General features: G+C 44.1%; 1 protein-coding gene across 4 annotated transcripts in view; it reads right to left on the bottom strand.

Annotated features, from left to right (window-relative positions):
• Nucleotides 1-18666, bottom strand: part of ugt8 (UDP glycosyltransferase 8) — a 22694-nt gene extending 4028 nt beyond the window's left edge. Inside the window, exons 1-6 of one of the 4 annotated variants that reach the window (XM_035530335.2) lie at nt 17914-18666; nt 17610-17727; nt 8673-9505; nt 5135-5277; nt 1561-1637; nt 77-296 (exon numbers count right to left, since the gene is read on the bottom strand). In XM_035530335.2, the coding sequence (XP_035386228.1) occupies nt 77-296; nt 1561-1637; nt 5135-5277; nt 8673-9503 (1271 nt within the window). In that variant the 5' untranslated portion in view covers nt 9504-9505; nt 17610-17727; nt 17914-18666. Of the gene's footprint in view, nt 1-76; nt 297-1560; nt 1638-5134; nt 5278-8672; nt 9506-17609; nt 17728-17782 lie in introns of all 4 variants that reach the window. The other 3 variants (XM_035530336.2, XM_035530334.2, XM_035530338.2) reach the window with 3 other exon arrangements.
• Between the last annotated feature and the right edge of the window lie 448 nt (nt 18667-19114).

Raw genomic sequence — 19114 nt, 5'->3', positions numbered from 1 at the left:
TGGTCTTTGGTTGTATGAGAGTGTGGTGTGTTTGTTTGTTTGTGTGTGTGTGTGTGTGCGCGCGCGTGTTAGCTACCTGTGGTCAGTGATGATGCTGACCATGGCGGAATGCAGGTCCTCTTCAGTCATGCGTTTCCACTCTAGCATGATGCCCATGCCTTTGGCCTGCACGCGCGTCATGGTGTCGTAGTGGTCGCCGAACAGGGGCACGCCCACCACCGGCACGCCGTGGTACATGGCCTCATAGATACTGTTCAGGCCGCCATGACTCAGGAAGGCGCGTGTGTTTCTGTGGCCTGGAGTGAGAGAGAGAGCTTTCTATGCAATCAGAAAATAAATTCTACAAAATAACAAAAACATTCCAATTAACATTTGGTACAAAATGTTGAGGTATGGGGTCCACACAGAAAACACAACAACATTAGGTGGGACAAGCATCCCACAGAATCCTGGAATTCAGATTTCTGCAGAAATACACTAAACATTGAAATAAAAACAAAAATTAATGCATTCAGAGTAGAATTATGATCTTTTCCACTGTAAAAAAAAGCACTGTAACTTGTCAGGACCAGGAACTTTATTTTTTCCATCCTGCTTTGTCAGGACATTTTTATCCTGAAAATGTATAAAAAGACACATATATGTGTGTGTGTGTGTGTGTATGTGTGTGTAGTCTGTTTAAGGAGCACAGCTCTTACAGTGTGTGGCTTGTCAGTATGTATTGTCAGGGCCCAGCAGGGAGGAAGAACAACATACCACATGTTATAGAGAGCTACATTCTTCATATGACTCAGCCACTGAGTAGAAATGAGCTAATATGACTTCAATGCTGTCTGTCTCACCCTTTCCATCACTCATTCTGTCACTCTTTCCCTTAGGAAACCTCTCTAGAACAAAGTGTTTTAAGTGTTTTACTTTAGAGAAGGGATGGATGGATGGATGGATGAGGGAAGAGTGAAGGGTAAATTCACAGAAAGAGGAAAAAGAGGGGGAAATAACTTGGTCACAGTCTCTCTCGCTCCTTTGTTATCCATCCCCCACTCAAATATAGAGAATATGGGGTGTGTGTGTGTGTGTGTGTGTGTTACAGTGTGTTTCACACTAGTGTGCGTTCTAGGCCCACAGCATGGAGTACAGTTTCCCCCACAGCACAGTGTGACACAGGAGGACACACAGCTACATAGTCTTCTTACACAACAGGGACATTGTCCACGACGAAACAGAGGTGGAGGCTATAGAGGAAGCGATTCACGCAAGCTCACCCAAGCCTTTCCACACACACACACACACACACACACACACACACACACACACACACACAGATACAATCATGGGGTCATATATGTCACTGATTATTTGTAATAAGAAGTTCCAAAATTGAAATATTTTGCTCGTTCCGTTTTAAAATTAAAAACAGCTTCTATTAATTGCTGCATAGTCAGGATATTCACTGACACATGATTCAGAGAGGGAGAAGTTATCAAAGGGGGGTGTGTGTGTGTGTGTGTGTGTGTGTGTGTGTGTGTGTGTGTGTGAGAACAGAGTAGATGCTATACTCACCCAACAGGTCATTCTGTGGCATCCACTCCACTAATTTAGTGTTGTTGCCAAGGTTACTGGGTGGAACTCCAGAAAACCTGCAGAGAGGAGATATTGGACATCTGTTATCATGTGACCCCCAAGCCACTTCATTGGGCAAGCCTGTGAGAGGACATTTTTAGTCCAATCAGTAGAAGCCTGTGTTGGCCTCACTTGTTTATAGTGTAGACAAATGTCCAATTTCCCTGACTGGACTGCCAACAACTGAACTTGACAAATCCATAATAATATCTGTGTCATGTGATGAGCTCACGGTATAATTCAGGGCGGCAGGTGGGAAAGCGTGTGCTAGGACAGACCCGTAGCAGACGGAGGGGCGGAGGGGGTGCGGTTTGGGGAGTGCGAGGGGCAGGGGGCGGGGCATGGTCAGCTGGTCCACGTGCCAACACTCCCAATGTTGCTACAAAGCTGGCATTGAGTGGCAGACCGCTCAAAGGGGCAATTCACCCTACCCCCAAACGTGGCCTTCTCAGAAAATGAGAAGATTTGCTTGTCGCAGCTGCTATGCAAACACATGCGTGCGTATGCACACACGCACGCACGTTGGTTATAATACCAGCCAGATAACAATTAATAGCTTTGAAAAGTGAAGAAAAAAAAGGATAGATGAAAGAGCCAAAACTCCGTCACTTTGCATAAACCAAAACATGAAGATTTAATATTTAAATGACAATTGATCCTGCACCTATGTATGTAATAAATACTGAAACTCTAGGACTTATTGTCTGGTATTGTTTGTTATCGCACTTATCATTGTCTGAATTAGAGTTTAAGCTTAGTCTGCACCTCTAGGCATTAGCATTGATCCCTGTATTTCAACAGTATAATCTAGTCTAATTCAATTGTAGTTGGTATCTTGAACTCTAACCTACCGACTTGTATACATTCGACGTGTAGATGACAAAGCACTTTTTTTACGTCTCTCTGGATAAGACCGTCGGCCAAATGCAAAAAATGTCAATCTAAGTTAAGATTTAAATCAAACTGCCATTAGGTTGATGCTCAAGATAGAGCGCTTGAGGTATTTAAGGTATTCTGTCTTAATGGTTTATTATACGTCTATGACAATGGTGGAGTTTGGGCAGGGTTTCAAGGAGGTCTTACTAGAAGAGTGCTATTTGTGTTACTGTGTACTGTGTATTCACCCTGAGAACTTCTGAGAAGTTTGTCCTAGCATGAAATAAAGAGTACGCACACACACACGCACATGCAGGGCCATTGAAAGGCTCGTGCTTTACCTAATGACAAATGCTCTCGGGTTACTAAGAGACCATTCTTTAATTACAGCACGGGAGGTAGGGTTTGCGCAGGAAGGCTGTCCTTTCATCAAACGTCATTATGTTTTGGCGTTGTGGTTCTGACACACAACAGGGTGGCAATGCTGGTATTTCCGATGAGCCTGATTGAGAAGGGTGTGTGTGTGAGAAACATGGGTGTTTACCATCTCATTGCATGCAGGTGTGTATGTGTGTGCGTGGCTATGCGTGTGTCCCCTGTATGCAATGGTTCTCTGTGTGTGTTAGTAAATGGTTGTTTTTTTAGTGGAGACATGAGGGACCAGTGCCTGCTATGTCCTCCCAAAGGCTGTCCCGCCCCTGTCTGCTCATTAGGAAAACGATGACAAACAACACGCACGCCCCCCCCTCCACCCTCCAACCACTCCCACTGTGGTGAGAACCCCACTGAGGGCCACGGGCGAAGGGCCGACGGTGTCCCTCGCTGCACCCGTTGCCAGGAGACGCTACGGCACCCGCGGCCCGCCTATCTCCCCGCACGTCCGGCTGTTTCGGCGGGAGGCGATGTCAGAGGGCACTGGCTTGTAAGAGAATCGGGGAAAACAAGGCCCGGGGGCTTTCGACTGGGACGGCAAACTCATAAGTACCGGGACTGCAAAGTCGAAACTACTGGGACGGCCCTCTGTGGCAGTTTGGGTCTGAGGTGAGAGCGGAGTGGATTCAGTTTTAGCTCGGGGTCTGTCTGTGCGGTCTGTTCCCTTCAGAATACAGCCACGTTGTGTGCTTAATTTTGCATAAGCATAAGATGCGTAAGGCTTTGCAGCTCCAGTTGCTTGGAGCCCGTGACCCCACCCCCACTCCATACGAAGGTTAACACTCAAACATACTCATGCATTTCATATCATTCCAATTTTACACATCAGTTGACAAAAAGCGCAATATGAAATAGGTAGACGTCTGGCTGGGAGAGCAATTGGGCACTGGACGTCCTTTGATTGGAGGGTGTGATTGTTCGGCGTTCAGCGAGCTAGTCCTGGCGTGATGCCTACAGCTCAGTAAGAGTTTCTAATGCAGATCTCCACCTGGACATCCAAGCATGGCAGTTAGCAACTCGAGGGCAGCAAAATGAAGCGAACGCAACATTGTTCATGGTGACATTGCTTGGGAAAAACGTGTTAAGACACGTTAGCTGTTGTTTCATACTTATTTCCGAAGCTGTACGTAATGCTGAAAGTAAGGTTTAGTTTGTTGGGAAGTACTGTAGACGATGACCCACATATTTCTGGGAATCAGAGAAGGAATGGATGCAGGATGACAAACCAGCCTCCCCTGGTGATCTGGACAAGTATGTTAGCCAATTTGATAGCTAGCTAGCTTGCAAATGCCACTTTTGCACCATTACAGACACACACTAAAATCATTAATATAAGGAAATGTAAGTTTATTATTTACTTCCTTGGATATAAAGATACATTTTGACCTTCTCGATACTTAAGACTTTATTAGCGTTCACAAATTACAATACTACATTAGCTCAAGAAAACAAATAATGAAATTATGAAATTAAAGTGCACTTAAGTGGAACTCAAAGGTAGCCCTTGTGTGTGCATACTGAGTGAACACAGTAGAGCCAGTAGAGCCCAGTACTCCCAGTTCAGGCAACCAAAGGTAATCTGACACTTTACAATGCATCTACAATTTGTTGAGTTTCTTGGGTATAGCCCTCGGACAGTCAGGCAAAGGATTCTCTACTGCCAAGGATCTGCAAACGAGTACAAAATCTGACGATGTGTTGTGTGTTTCCGATGATGTATCCGATTACTTTTGGCCCTATAAAATGGCATAGTGGATGTGTTGTGTGTTTCCGATGATGTGTCCGATTACTTTTCGCCTTATAAAATGGCATGTAAACGTGTGGGATTGCACTGCTGTTGTGATGTCACACTGTAAACTGTTCTGACTGGTTCCACTCAGGAAGGTCAAAGTGCGGGTCAACCTGCACTTTGGACCAGTTAATGTCCTCTTTTTCTTCCAATCAGTGTTTCTTTCTGTCACGCTGCCGCATGTTAAGAAAAGGTGTTGGTTCATATGATTCAACAAAGGTACATATACACAGGCATGGGTCTGAAGACCCAAAAATAAATGAAATTCTTAAGCCGACTATAATTGCCTACAGAAGCTTGGAGAATGCTTGGAGAATGACTTCCAGTAACATAGTACTGCAACATAATAATGTACCATAAATCTGAGAATGAACAAATAAATAAATGAATGAATGAATGAACAGGCAGTAGGCCTACCTCCAGATTACTCTCTGAGGTAGCCGACGCAAGGCTCCTGCCAGCTTGTGGGCAATGTCGTCGGAGAGGTACTTCACCCCCGCCCCGAAGGACACCACCACAAACCCATGCTCATCTGTGTCATTCACCCAGGCATCAAACTCCTGCAGGCACAAAATCAAAAATCAATTTTACTCAGCCAGAGTAAGCAAATTACCAATATTTAGAAGATCAAACACCACCACCAGATTTGCATATTCAAATATTCTGTGAATATTTCAATTTAGAATATACACGTGTATGTATAATCACATGTATATGCACACACAAAGAAAATCAAAATCAAAGTGAAAAATATGCCGTTTCCAGGTAAACATGAAGCAACTGAGGTCCTTCATCAGTTGTGCAATCAAAAGTGCTGAAGCTCTGCGGTGTGAAATCCGTTTAGGCTTAAAACAGAAGTGGCGTTGGCCGTGCATCTAGCATATGGTCGCCTCCCAACCTAATGACCACTGAAGTGTGGGAGTTTACATTTTTTTTAAGATGGTTCAATATAAAAAGGATGCAGGCATGTATCGATTACGATGCAAGGGTTATGAGCCTAATCACGTGTTAAGTCTCATCTAGTAAAAAGCTCAGTCTGCCTGAGATAGAGAAAAGGAGATTAAGAAGCATTAAACTAAAGGAACTGCCCATCATCTAAAGCATACCACCATTTCTGTCAGACACGGGTGTAAAAACAAAACATTGAACACAAACTGGTTTTGCCTCCTAAAATTCCAGAAGCACTTTGTGTACACAGCTAACGAAGAACCTTTGACAAATATCCTGTTTCTCTGGAAACACTTTATATTACAAGACAAAAACTAGGTCCAGTTTGGTACAGTGTGCACAGTCCCCAGCACTATATGGGCATAAATGTACCCAGCCAACCGACACTCACACACACACACACACACACACACACACACACACACACACACACACACACACACACACACACACACAAACACTCTCACACATTCACAAAGACAAAAGGAACAATGGAGACAGAGTAGAACTCGCCTTTTGATCCAGAACAGTTGAAACGTGACGAGTGCAGCTAAGCTACTACTCGTCTGCCAACATAACGGCAGCTATTAAATCACCGGTGCCACGAAAGAACCACAAATTATGAATATTTTAACTTACTGACCAATTAATTTAATGACCAAACCAGTAATAACAGTATGCGTGTATAGAGTTATAACGCAGTGTGCACAAATGGACCTATAAGTGGAGTTGAGCTTTTACTTTATAAAAAATTGGGCCTCCTCCTCTTACTTCAGAAGCACTTTGCTTGCACAGCTGATGAAGGATCACTGTTTCACAATGTTAGAATTGCTAGGTGCCCATTTTGATATTTAGATTCATTTAAATGACACAGGATAATACTTTGCTGAAGATTGGGCTTAATAGCATACACAAATGGTTGACTAAGGGACCTTAGTACCATGACAGCAGCACAATGCTAAATGCGTTGGCACTGTGTGAACGAGGCTGAGGCTTACAGTGCTGCGGTGTAGACGCGCGAGAATTTTTGCCGCTTCCAAAATAACGAGCAGCGCCTTGCGGACGCGGCGGCCCAGAGTGCCGACCAACGGCTTCGGGGGGGGGGGTTCTTGCTAGCACAGCTTCCCAGAAGCTCCCGAGAGTCCCAGCTGCGGCCCGAGAGGGACCGGCGCTGACCTGGCACCGCGATCCGCCGGGCACACTGCACCCACTGTCCGGTGTGCATGCACGCCACAATGGACACCATTTACTCACACGGGCCGGACCGCACAATGAGGCCCTTTGGCGGACTGGCATTCCAAGACCGCCAGCCTTGGCCCGGACGCCCCCACCCCCCTGGCCCCCCCCACAGCCGTTCCGAGCCTGGCTCCGCACAATCGCTCGCCCTGATAAGGACGGCCTTTGTCATCCCACAGGGGCCGGGCAAGCCACGGCAACTCGGACGGAACTCGGTTAGGAGGAGAGGGCGCAGGGCAAGGCGCGCCAATCACGCTGGCAGGAATTATGGGATTGTTCTTCAGGACATAGTTTACATTTAAGAAGTGAATACGAGCCAAGTGAAATATTAGTGACCATGATGATGTGCCTCTTATAGGAAGGGAGGGTCATCCTTCAACGAGTGTGGGTTGGCTATTTGACATTTTGGGGGTGGGCCTACGATAGATGAGGTCGGACATATTTTGCGTCCCTCTTGACCGCTGCCGATCAGAGATCGGTTACTGCGTCGGGCCACCTGAACCCGCCCCCAAGTGTGACGTCAATCACCGGCGTCCATGAATGGGGAGGGGACAGTCTGACCACTCCAGCGCAACCTCCAAACATTTGCTGAAATGGCAGCAGGGACACCAACTTGTGAGTCAAGCCTTACCGATCCTCACCATAAACGTTTTCCCAGCTTTTGCCAGCTTTGGTTTTGGGCTCATGACAGGCTATGAGTATTTTGACATAATGTTCTGCCACGTCCCCATTCGTTTGATGGAACCAAATATCTACATAAGTTAGTACAATAGCTGACTCTAAACGTTGAGGTTTACGTTGTCACGGAAGGCTCCCCTTCCCTCTGGTCACGTGGTTCGGCCTGTTGCATGCCGTGGGAGTTCAACGTTAGTCTTGTTTGTAACGAAATCCCTGTTGTCAGTGCACACCTGCACATGGTTTAGTGTTGTAATGTCTGTGTGTATTTCAACCGTTGTTGGTGTGTGCATCTTTGTCAGTCATACGTTAATCATAGCTTGTGTTCATGTTCGTGTTTAAATTCACAATGTTCCAAGTTACTTGTGTTCCTGTCCACCGTTTTTAAGAGTGCCATTGTCGTCAACGTATGTCAATAAAGATCTATCACCATCGTGCGAGTCTGTATGTCCTGCTCCTTGCCCTGCGACAATCGGGGTGTTACGTAAGCAAAAAGCGTATAAATATTTAGACCTAAAGTTTAATGGGTCTACCATCCCTTTTATGAAGATAAAAATTATTCTCTCTGCAACTGACTATACCTCAAATTTAAATGCTTACAAAAACAAAAATGCACTCTGGTCATAGCCTCACTGTCCTATATAATGCAGCCACTAATGTGTAGCTGATACCTGTAAAGCTGATTTTAAGTTACTGTCTGCTAACAAAGGTACTGTTCATCAGTTTGGTATGATAATGATCACTATATGTATTAGATAATATTTATTATCCATAATAACTGTGTATGATAATATAGGAGCTGGGGAGTGTACAACACAGTATGATGGGAATAACTAACTGGGAAAGTAAATAACTAACCATAGATTCTTTCCATCTTCACGTGGATTTCATACAGCAATAACGATACTTTTGATATATATGCCAACCCTGACACTAACAGTGAGGATGAGTGTCATGTACAACACTAAATACCCATGTTGCTCAATTACACTTTCAAACTACAAAACCAAAATATGTATCTGAGTTTTAATGACCTGATCTGCATACATGCATTTATGCAGATGTGTTTCTGAGCAGTGCGTGTGGCGGCAGTTACCTGTGGCAAGGGGCCCGGTGGCTTGGTGAGGATGCCGCCCACGTAGACGACGTGTGGCAGCGTGGGGCGCGGGAACTCCAGCGCCATGTCCGTGCACAGCATCCACAGGCGACTACCCTGCACCAGCTCATGCATGGACACGGCCGGCCGCACGCCATGCCGGCGCATGATGCGCTCGTACTTGGGCAGCACCAGCAGCTGCACACCCAGGCGCGACAGCAGGTAGACAGCGGCGTTGGCGGCCCGCTGCGCCAGTGTCATGCGGTCCGTCAGCAGCGAGTTGAACTCGGGCACGTAGGCCAGCGGTGCCGGCGCGCCCACCTCGGCCGGGTACCACAGGCCCGTGCTGAAGACGGCGTAGGGCACGGCCAGCATGTGCGCCAGCACGAAGCCGCACATCTCGTTGGGGTCGACGAGGAGCAGGTCGAAGTGCTCGGCGCGGAGGCGCGCCATCGCGTCTCCGCTGGCCACCACGCTGTCGCAGTTGCGCGAGTAGTGCTCGAGGATGTCGAAGAGCTCCAGCGGGGTCAGGCGGCCCGAGAAAATGTTGCGCACCTTGGCCTGCAGGAAGGCGTCCGCTGTGGAGCTGTTGAAAATGCCCGGGTAGCGCTGCAGCCGGTAGTGGGCCGACTGCGGCACCTCGCGCCCCTCTGACACCAGGAAGACTGTGTCATGGCCCTCGGCGTGCAGCGCCGACGCCAGCGTCTTGAAGATGTACAGGTGGCTCTCGAACATGATGGGCGGGACCACCACGATCTTGGCGGGCGAGGACGGCGCTGGAAGCAGGCACCAGAGGAGCAGCATGGACAGGAGGGCAGGGGGGGGCCTCATGACTGGAGGGAGAGATGCAGAAAGCATAATGAAATATCCACTAGGCATTTTACCAAGCAGCTGAGTGATCACATGAGTGAATGCGCATGATGTTTTCAAGCAATGAGAAATTCAACACTGGGTTAATACACGCATTGGTCATGCAAGATACCGCGGTCTATCAAATTAAGAGAGGCTTGAAGATAAAAAGCATTTAGTTGATTATTCTTCTCCAACATGTAATCTGCAGGTAGTACACATATGAAGGACACTTAAGGACACACATGATCCACATGTCTTTCTTTATATAGATTTTTTCATTTTAGTCGCAAAATCACTTTACCTAAGATATTTCAACATTAATGTTTCTGACAATAATTAATAAAATAACACAACACTTAAATCTCTAATATTCTCCAGAACACTAATCTGGAGTTTAGGAGCTTTAAGATCATCCACAAGCTGACTCTCGTGTGATATTGGGAATTCCCACTGGGCGATGAGAATCATCAATAATCCTGCCTTAGATGAGTGCAGTGCATGAATCCTCTAATGGCTTAAACGCATAAGCAAGAGTAACATAAACTGTGTGAACTGAATGACGTATGTTATAAACTGTGAACTGAATGACGTATGTTGTAAACTGTGTGAACGGAATGACGTATGTTATAAACTGTGTGAACGGAATGACGTATGTTATAAACTGTGAACGGAATGACGTATGTTATAAACTGAACGGAATGACGTAGGTTATAAACTGTGTGAACTGAATGACGTATGTTATAAACTGTGTGAACTGAATGACGTATGTTATAAACTGTGTGAACTGAATGACGTATGTTATAAACTGTGAACGGAATGACATACACATTAAATACAACTACATTAAATGGTAGTCTTCGGAGTCTGCTTCTCACATGTCTTCTGCGACTCAGGTGCGTGACTTGGGTGACTTGCTGGTGGGAATGGCCCTAGCTGCAGGTGTTTATGTGCATGCCTGTGGTCTCGGGCTGGAACACAGACCAGTCCCTGAGATCCCGAGATCACCTCCTGTGATGCAGTGCATGGCTGAAGTTCGCTGTGTGCTTGATTAGTACAATGACTTTACTCACACACACAAACATCCACCTGTATCTCATTCAAAGTTTGCAGCAGCACAAATCATCACGGCAGCACTGATAAAATCAGGACTGTTTAATGTTTCTGTTTCTGTTGTTGATGAAAGAATTCCGAAATAATTCTATAGAAGCAAAAGCAACTGGTGAGCATTTCAACCAACACCAGATATTGGATTAAATCTAAACCTATCAATTTATCCATCTATATGTCTGTCTAGCTGTCTGTGTGTCTATCTACAGGAATATCTGCAGGGTATTACATACATGTTGGACATCCTTAATCTCAAAAGGGTGGTGCCACAGTAACCATTGGAAAACAACAACAACAACAATGCTAAGGTCCTATGAGACATCCTGACCCACACAAATGAACAATACCCAACCAACCAGAAGCAGCAAAAATTCAGATAAGGAGCAGACAGCAATGCCGGTGATAGCCTGATCCCAAGTGGCCGCAACATCCTGAAAGAAGATCTCTGAGACCGAAAAAGGAGCGAGATAGCGTAAGTTCAAACCAAGGTTGTTGCATTGGTAGCAGGAGCATGCAAAGATATGAGCCTTATACTGGAGGAAGGCCTGACCTGGTATGGAGAACACTGGGCCACAATAGTTGTGACATTGGGCTGGACAGGCAGGCAGCTGACGGAATGACCACCCGTGTGGTAGCTAGGCAACAGCGAGTCGTGGGCTATAGCGGCAGGAGCCGTCTGCTGTGTGGGATTTGGCAAGTTTGGTTCCTGCTGATGCTACAAACTGCCTGAGGTGTCTGAGGTGTTTGAGAACGCTTTAAGAGAAACTGTAGACTGTGAATTATTCAAAAAAGAAATCTGTGATAAATGTATGTTGATATAACAAAAAAACATAGTAGCTAGAAAAAGCAACAGCTGGAAGTTATTTACACTTTCCTTCAAAGTTAACGTCACGTGCGAGCTGAACACAGCATTGGACGATCCTTGAGAAAGCAGCACGCAATAGGTGAAAGAGAAAACAAGAAAAGCTCACAATCACCTCTGCAGATGACACTGTCGGAGGCCTGGAGATTAACGTTTCTTAGAACTGGGTTCTTCTGAACTGAGATACCCGTGATCATTCTCAGCACAGTGGCTGACGATACCGGAACTGTCTAGCTGTTTGTGACCGAGTGAGTGTTGGTGTTTGGGTATGCTTATATACCAATGGTCAGAAGATTGTAATGACCACTCTAAAGGCTTGAATCGATGTTCTCAACAAAAAAAAGGTTTTAATAGGCCATTCGTTAGCACATTGGTTTCAAATCATTTGTAGGATAAAAAATAATGGATGTTGAATAAAACATGATGTTTGATACCAGTTTGAAAGTTTGAAGTGACACCGGTGATAGTCCAGTCCCTGAATGTGTTAAAATCTTGTTTAAAATATAATAATGTATAATAAAGAGACTTTCCTCAAGGATTGCTGTGGGTATTTGTGGATTGGGAAACTCCATGTCTAAGCATGTGAATGCTTTATAAAGCACCTATTAAATGGTTCTTTTATTATGAACACTCCCCGAGTTCTGACCCTTGTGCTGTTAGCTTTAAAACACTCTTTATTCTTACACTTCAATCAGAGAAAACACACAACTCCAGTTGCAGTGTGCCTGGGGAACTATCAGTCAGAGGTATAAGTATGTGCGCGTGCGTGCGTGTGTGTGTGTGTGTGTTTGTGCATGCGTGCGTGCGTGTGTGTGTGTATTTAGATTTATAGTGAGAGTTACAGTAAAAAGTATATATAATGAACAGCATGAGGAAGAAACCCAGACCAACACCCCCATGTGTTGGGTGAATGAAGTAGTGAATTTAATGTTTTGCAACCTGCCTGCAATAATGGCAGCTCCACTACCTAGGAGAACATGATGTAAGACCAATTAAAGATAATCCCACTCTTGAGAGTATCTTTTCCCTTGTCTTTACCTCTCTGCATAATAATAAGCCCTCGTAGACCCAAAGAGACTGAAACACCAATCACAGGATCAGGAGTACAATATTTGAGCGCAAGTCAACATTTCCTTCTGGCTGCTGATTTGGGGGTGAATTTGAAAGCAAACCAATGAACCCAGTTCAAATCTAAGTGCAGCACAGAATGGCAGGCTTACATAAGATTTGGATTTCTAAATGTTTAACGGCTTGCAAAGAGATGCCTATGCCCTGTCTAATGCAGCACAAAGATGATCTGTCTGGACCTGTTCTCCCCTGTGTTCATAGGGAACCTGTCAAATTAAACCGTGAAGCTCTCTGGTTTCTGGTGCGACCCCTGCATGGTTTGACACTCTTGGTTTACAGGTGGGCTATCACCATTACAATTTTTATTTTTGGGGGCCAGACTTGTTGATTGTTGCCTTGGCAACCTCACCAGACTTAAGTTCTACCTTGGCGACAGTACAGCTTGGGTTTCTGATAGAAGTGTCAAGTTACGTAGCAGCTGTCCCCAAAGAGAGCTGCTGGCAGTCACAAACATTTAAACCTTGGAAACGAACAATAAAAGTAGGACATGGCTTACAGCCTCCATCTCACTTAATATTGATCTTTGTTCACGTGTGACTCTGTACCGGCTAATCACACCTTTAAATGGACATGATCAGAGGCCTACTTACACGCTACACAAGGAAAGCCAAAATAAATTAAAACAAAAAACAAAACATTTCCTCCTTGGAGCTGCGATTAAACGAAGAAAGTAAAAAAGATGCGAGATAGAGACAGTAACACAGAATTCCCTCAAACGTGATACAAGTTTCTGTTTACTTGGCTGTTATAATCTCAGACTGCTACCAAGTAACTAAATGTGTTTATAAGTTTAGTCAAGGAGTTCCTGCTGAATATTCTACATATAATTACAGCTGTTACAGTATAGCTGTTATAATAAAGTTACAGCTGAATATCAGTCCTTGTTTCCATCGTTTGCCTTTGTCCATTCACTTATCATTCACCCATTTAACTGCATGAGAGTCAAAGTTAATTTGGTGACTTCACCCCCCACGCACGCACACACACACACACACACACACACACACACACACACACACACACACACACACACACACACACACACACACACACTCCTGCACACACACTCCTGCACACATGCCACATTTACTTCTTGCCTCAGCAGATTACTGTTCTATTACATCATGGCAAAAACAGTTAAAACTGACAACAGGGGGTGCTTGAAATATCAGTAAAAACACAGAAACAGTTCTGGGTCTGGAAAAAAAAAAAACTATCCTGAAATGCAGTGTAAGCTCTGTTTTAACCCCAGACAGCATTCTTCAGCAATGATACCGCCCCAACGTGCTCTAAATCATAACAATGAATCGTGAAACAATGACCTGCCTCAGCATCTTTACAACTCAGCCGTTGTGAAGGGCAGCAAAGTGTCACAGGCTGATATGTCAGCTTTAACAGCAGCTTTAATGTAAAACAACTTGTTCCCATGCTAATCAATTGCACTAATCAATTAAAAAATGCTATGTTATTAATGATTATATATATATAATATATATATTTTTGTACATACATATATATATTTATCTGTATATATATTTTTTTCTCTATGCACCCCTGCATCTCTTCCTCAGTTTGGACAGAGCACTCTCCACCATTTCACTGCGTGTTATACTGTGTATGACTATGTATGTGACGAATAAACTGAACTTGAACTTGATATTTTACATTTACAGCATTTTATCCAAAGCAACTTACAATTATGACTGAGTACAACTTGAGCTATTGAGGGTTAAGGGCCTTGCTCAGGAGCCCAACAGTGGCAACTTGGCAGTGGTGGGGCTTTAACTGGCAACCTTCCGATTACTAGTCAAGTACAACTTAGCTACCAATGCCAATGAATATTTTGCACCTGTGTAATGTGAAAAAAAGCCTCCCACAAACCTCTATCTTGGCTCTGGAGTGATGGACAGTAAACGATGTATCAGGGCAGGGTGGAGGAGGGTTCTTGGTCTTTTAACCATTCCATACACATGACCCACGGTTGGCACCAACTAACTACTTGTACGCAACAGCTAACTGAATAAACCGTTTGCCTGTTCAGACAGAGTGGGCATTCTCCTGTCTTCACAATGTTCTGTTGCAGAGATGGAGGAGATGCAGGAGAACGACAATGCAAACAAACCGAAATGCTGTAGAACCTACAGCAGCTCAAAATGGTGCCCATTAGATCCTCACTAATAGATTGATGGATGAAAGGGATGCATGTTTTAACACTGAGCAAATATGTGTTTTCGCAGTTTGCTTTTTTTAGTGAAGGGCTGCTCGTGGTGAAGGTGTGGGACAGGAGCTCCCTCCACTTGGCTTGGGGTTCGGCATGGCTTCTGCCAGGAGCCCAAGTCCCAGCGACCCCTACCCCAGGCCCGAGGCAGGTGCAGAAACCGAGGAGAAGCTAGACCTGGGGTTTATCTGGGCTGGGGTGCGAAAAACATCATCTTTCTGAATAAAAGGGACAGCTGAGTGTGTTACATGCAAGACATTTGGAAGGAGGAAGCAGTTGGAAGGTGCAGTAACGCAATTAGGTCATTAATTGGTAGTAACAACTCCTGAACAGTTGTTACTTTTGTTTGACTAATTTCCTTGAATGGTGCTTTTCCTTTCATTTACTACGGTAGTACAGAATCTCACTCAGCAGCACACAAACACTTAAACGGTGCTCAGATCTGAAACTAGACGCGTCTGGTGGTTACAGTGTCATATTTGATACTGTTGCAGCCCCATGGCACATGAGTGTGGTTCGGAGGTGATTGGCCCCAAGCCTTAGAACAACTGTTGTGTCCTTGAGCAAGACTCTTCTAACTAGAAGTTACTCAAGAAGCTTTGTGATGTTGGATCATTTCCTGTTTGCTCTTCCTCAGTGAGGCAAGATGAGAAATTCACCATAGCCCTGCCATTTTTTAAACAATTTGCATATTTTTTTCATAATAATACATAAGGCTGTTCTGGAACAGCCTTATGTACATGCTCAATTATCGCATGTCAACATATCGCGTGTTAACATATTGATATTTACAATACTAGAACTTGCAGTAGTTTTATAGAAGGCTAATTTCTCAAAAGCCTGCTTGACTTCTCAGGTTAGTCATGTTAGGATTTCTTTATCTAATGATGATTTATGATTTTACAGTGTGTAGGACAAAGGTTCTCAATCTAGTCCACAGGGATACGAATCCAGGACAGGTTTTAGTTCAGTTCTAGCTCCTCTTACACCTGAACCAGTGCTTCCAATTACCTGGCCAAGGTGTGTTAGAAGGTGGTACAGAGTGAATATGTGGACTGGCTAGGGGTTCCCAGGGACTGGATGGAGAATCCCTGGCCTGTAGAGGTCAAAGAGGAGTAAAGGAGTGAGGGTAAGAGGAATTAGAGAATGAAGTTGGTGAATAGAGAGCACTCATGTTGACATTCACTATGCAAAAAATAAAATAAATAAATAAAATCACTGAACCATGTATATTTGAATACCAGCACTGTGGCAAGGGATATATTTGTAAACTACACAACACTGTGAGACTTTCTCAATGGCAACACAAGCCATCTAACTGAAGTAAAATTCTCTTCAAAAGGTATCAGGACATGGTTGCTGTTTTGTTTTTAGGTGAAACTTACTATGCTGTTAGAAAAAAAGTGGCCCTTTCTAGAACCCTTTTGTCCTGAGAGAAGAAAAATATAAAAGCCAGGATAAGGGTTTAATTTGAGAACAAAGATATATAAGATCATTTTTAATTTTAGTATCTGTCAAAAACAGATTTGCTCATGTTATTAAACAGGCAAAACTGCACATTTTAATAAGTTTGTATTAAATACAAAAACTCTGATTAAAAGAGCTTTGATTTGGCTGGTTCTTTAAGGTCTGTGCCATTATATATATATTTATTTATTTATTTATTTATTTATTTATTGAACAGTGTGGGTACACACATGAAATTGCCCCCTTGCCACATACACCAGCATACCCCAATACACACCAATAGCCCCTTCTTCACTCACCCAACCAACCAGTCACACACACACACACACACACACACTAGAGATGACAGTCCACAAACAAAACCATAAGAGCTCAGGGAGCAAAAACCAAAAACTTGTCAAACAGGATTGGTCCTCCTAGCTTCCCTCCCTCTAGACACACACACACAACCTTTTGCCACAGAAAGACAATGCAGAATAACTAATACAATCACAACATGATTTTTAGAATCCAAACTAATGTTCCTTGATGAGATACACAAATGAAGGCACACACACATACACACAAAAGCAGACATGTACACACACACACACACATACATACACACAAAAACACTGCTTTGTCTTTGTTCCCCTCCATAGGAATCAAGTAACATATAGCAAAAGGGCAATCAGAATGGTCCTGGTAGGTCTGATCATTGAGATCAAGTGGGTACGTTTAAATTAACAGCAGTTCCACCATTGGTTAATGAAGCTGTCAAATAATATCTTTTTACTAGCCTATATTACAGAAAGCATCACCCCAGTGGCTGGTCAAGTGAAGGCAATGATCCAAGCTCGTGTCATAGAAAACGATTCAAACAGAGATCTGTGCAACTACTGTACGTCACGTTATTAAACGTCATTATATTAAGATGTATTTAAAACAGAGATGCGAGAGGTCATGCACACTGAAAAGCTTATGTTGGACTATGAGATGTAGTCCTAAAGCATACTTCACTCTTTAGTTTATCAAAGATATACGCTTAACAGTAAGTCTAACAGCTTTAAAATTGTGGTTTAAGGCGAGATAAGGTTGAATGTCACTAATTACGGAAAGATCCCCCCCGCGACGCAAGTGTCACATTACAGCATACCCGTACCGCAGTTAAATATTAATGAGGAAACACGGCGAAATTAAGTAGGCAAAACTGTATCATCTCTTAGGTGTGACGGGGCGATTTCGGAGATACGGATTCTTCTCTTTACCTTAACTTACACAAACAATTCGCCAAAACGTCTAGTATTTTTACTTTAGGTCATACCTTAAATTACCTCAGAACTGCGGTAAGCTCAGCGAAAGGACAACGACAAATCAGGTATGCTTCCGCTGACTTTAAGCACGGCGACCTCGCAAACACCTACAGCTTACAGTCATCACCTCTGGGCGAAACAAACAAACAAAGACAAAACAACATCTCAGCAAACGCTAACTAACTTTTTCTATGTACATCATGAAGGCAAAGGGTTCCACGGTAGAACTGTAAGCTCGCCAGGCTCCTGGCAATCCACTTGCTAGGGCTCACAGGTGGCCATTTGGAAACGCCGCCCTTCGTCGTCCGTATGTACCTTGTACAGGTGCGCCGGTGGAGGGTTGAAAGGTGCACCAAATTCGCTTCCCCTCGCCTCGTCTCCGGGTCTCTGATGTAAATCCCCAATATTGTGGACGGGAAGATTTGCTCGTTTGCCACAACAAGCGAGGCGATTTTCAAGAGGTCGCAATGACTTTAAAAGTTCGGCACCAGCAGGCACTCCAGGGGGCGGGACGTGAAGCCTCGGGGACAGGGAGTGGTCGTTCGGGTGGATTTGTTGGAGGAGAGAGAGGCTTCAGTCTTTGCCCGGATCCATTGCAAAAGGCTTCAGGTGTGGCGTTTCCACTGTCAGTGGAACAGTGGAAGGGTGGTTTTACGTATGTATAAACGACAATCTGAGCGTCTTCATATTAGGTAGGGCCTTCACGTACAGCTCAATGTTGACTACTGTCGAATTTAAATACGCCTATATCGCACAGCAAGCAGCTTTAATGCAAAAGTGTCATTTTAAGGGAATTGTTAAATACACATCGGTGTATATATTTTTTTAAAAATGTGATGACTGAATGAGAAAGCAGCAAAAAAAAGGGATGGATAAAGATTGAATAAAAAAGGAATTTAAAAACACACCAACAAATGAACAAACAAACACACATACACAGAACACTCATGATGTATTTCATTAAAAAAGTGCCGAGGACAATGCATTCTTTGTGTGTGTTTGTGTATGTGTGTGTGTGTGTGTGTGTGTGTGTGTGTGTGTGTTTTGGGGGGAGAGAGAGATGAGGATTGTTTGAATCATTCATGATATTCTCTTGCTGAAAGGGTTCATGTTTCCATGAAGTGCGCTCACACACACACACACACACGCACAAAATCAACCAAACAACTCATCATGCCCTTAATCATAAAGCATGCTAATAAAAGTATTCTTTACTGTATGCTGTGGCATGTGTATTTAATACCTCAGAGTTTTCTGTTGCTTCTTTACTGTATGGTAATGTATGGGCTTCCTTGTTCAGATTAGAACACTTTGGTGACTGTTGTAGCATATCAGTGGTGTGTTTGCGCAAGGCTGAAGTGGTAATAGTGTCAGGTGTGTGTGTGTGTGTGTGATAAAGAGAGGGTGAGAAGGATTAAATAGAAATTATTTGTTAAAAGAGGAAAGGTACAAAGGCATGACAGTGTGGTGTGACTGCACCCATGGAGTGATATTAAAGGGCATCCAACCCACCCAC

The sequence above is a fragment of the Electrophorus electricus genome, chromosome 5, assembly GCF_041902795.1.
Source record: "Electrophorus electricus isolate QZ-2024a chromosome 5, ASM4190279v1, whole genome shotgun sequence".
Classification (NCBI taxonomy): domain Eukaryota; kingdom Metazoa; phylum Chordata; class Actinopteri; order Gymnotiformes; family Gymnotidae; genus Electrophorus; species Electrophorus electricus.
This window is presented reverse-complemented; position numbering and strand designations above follow the sequence as displayed.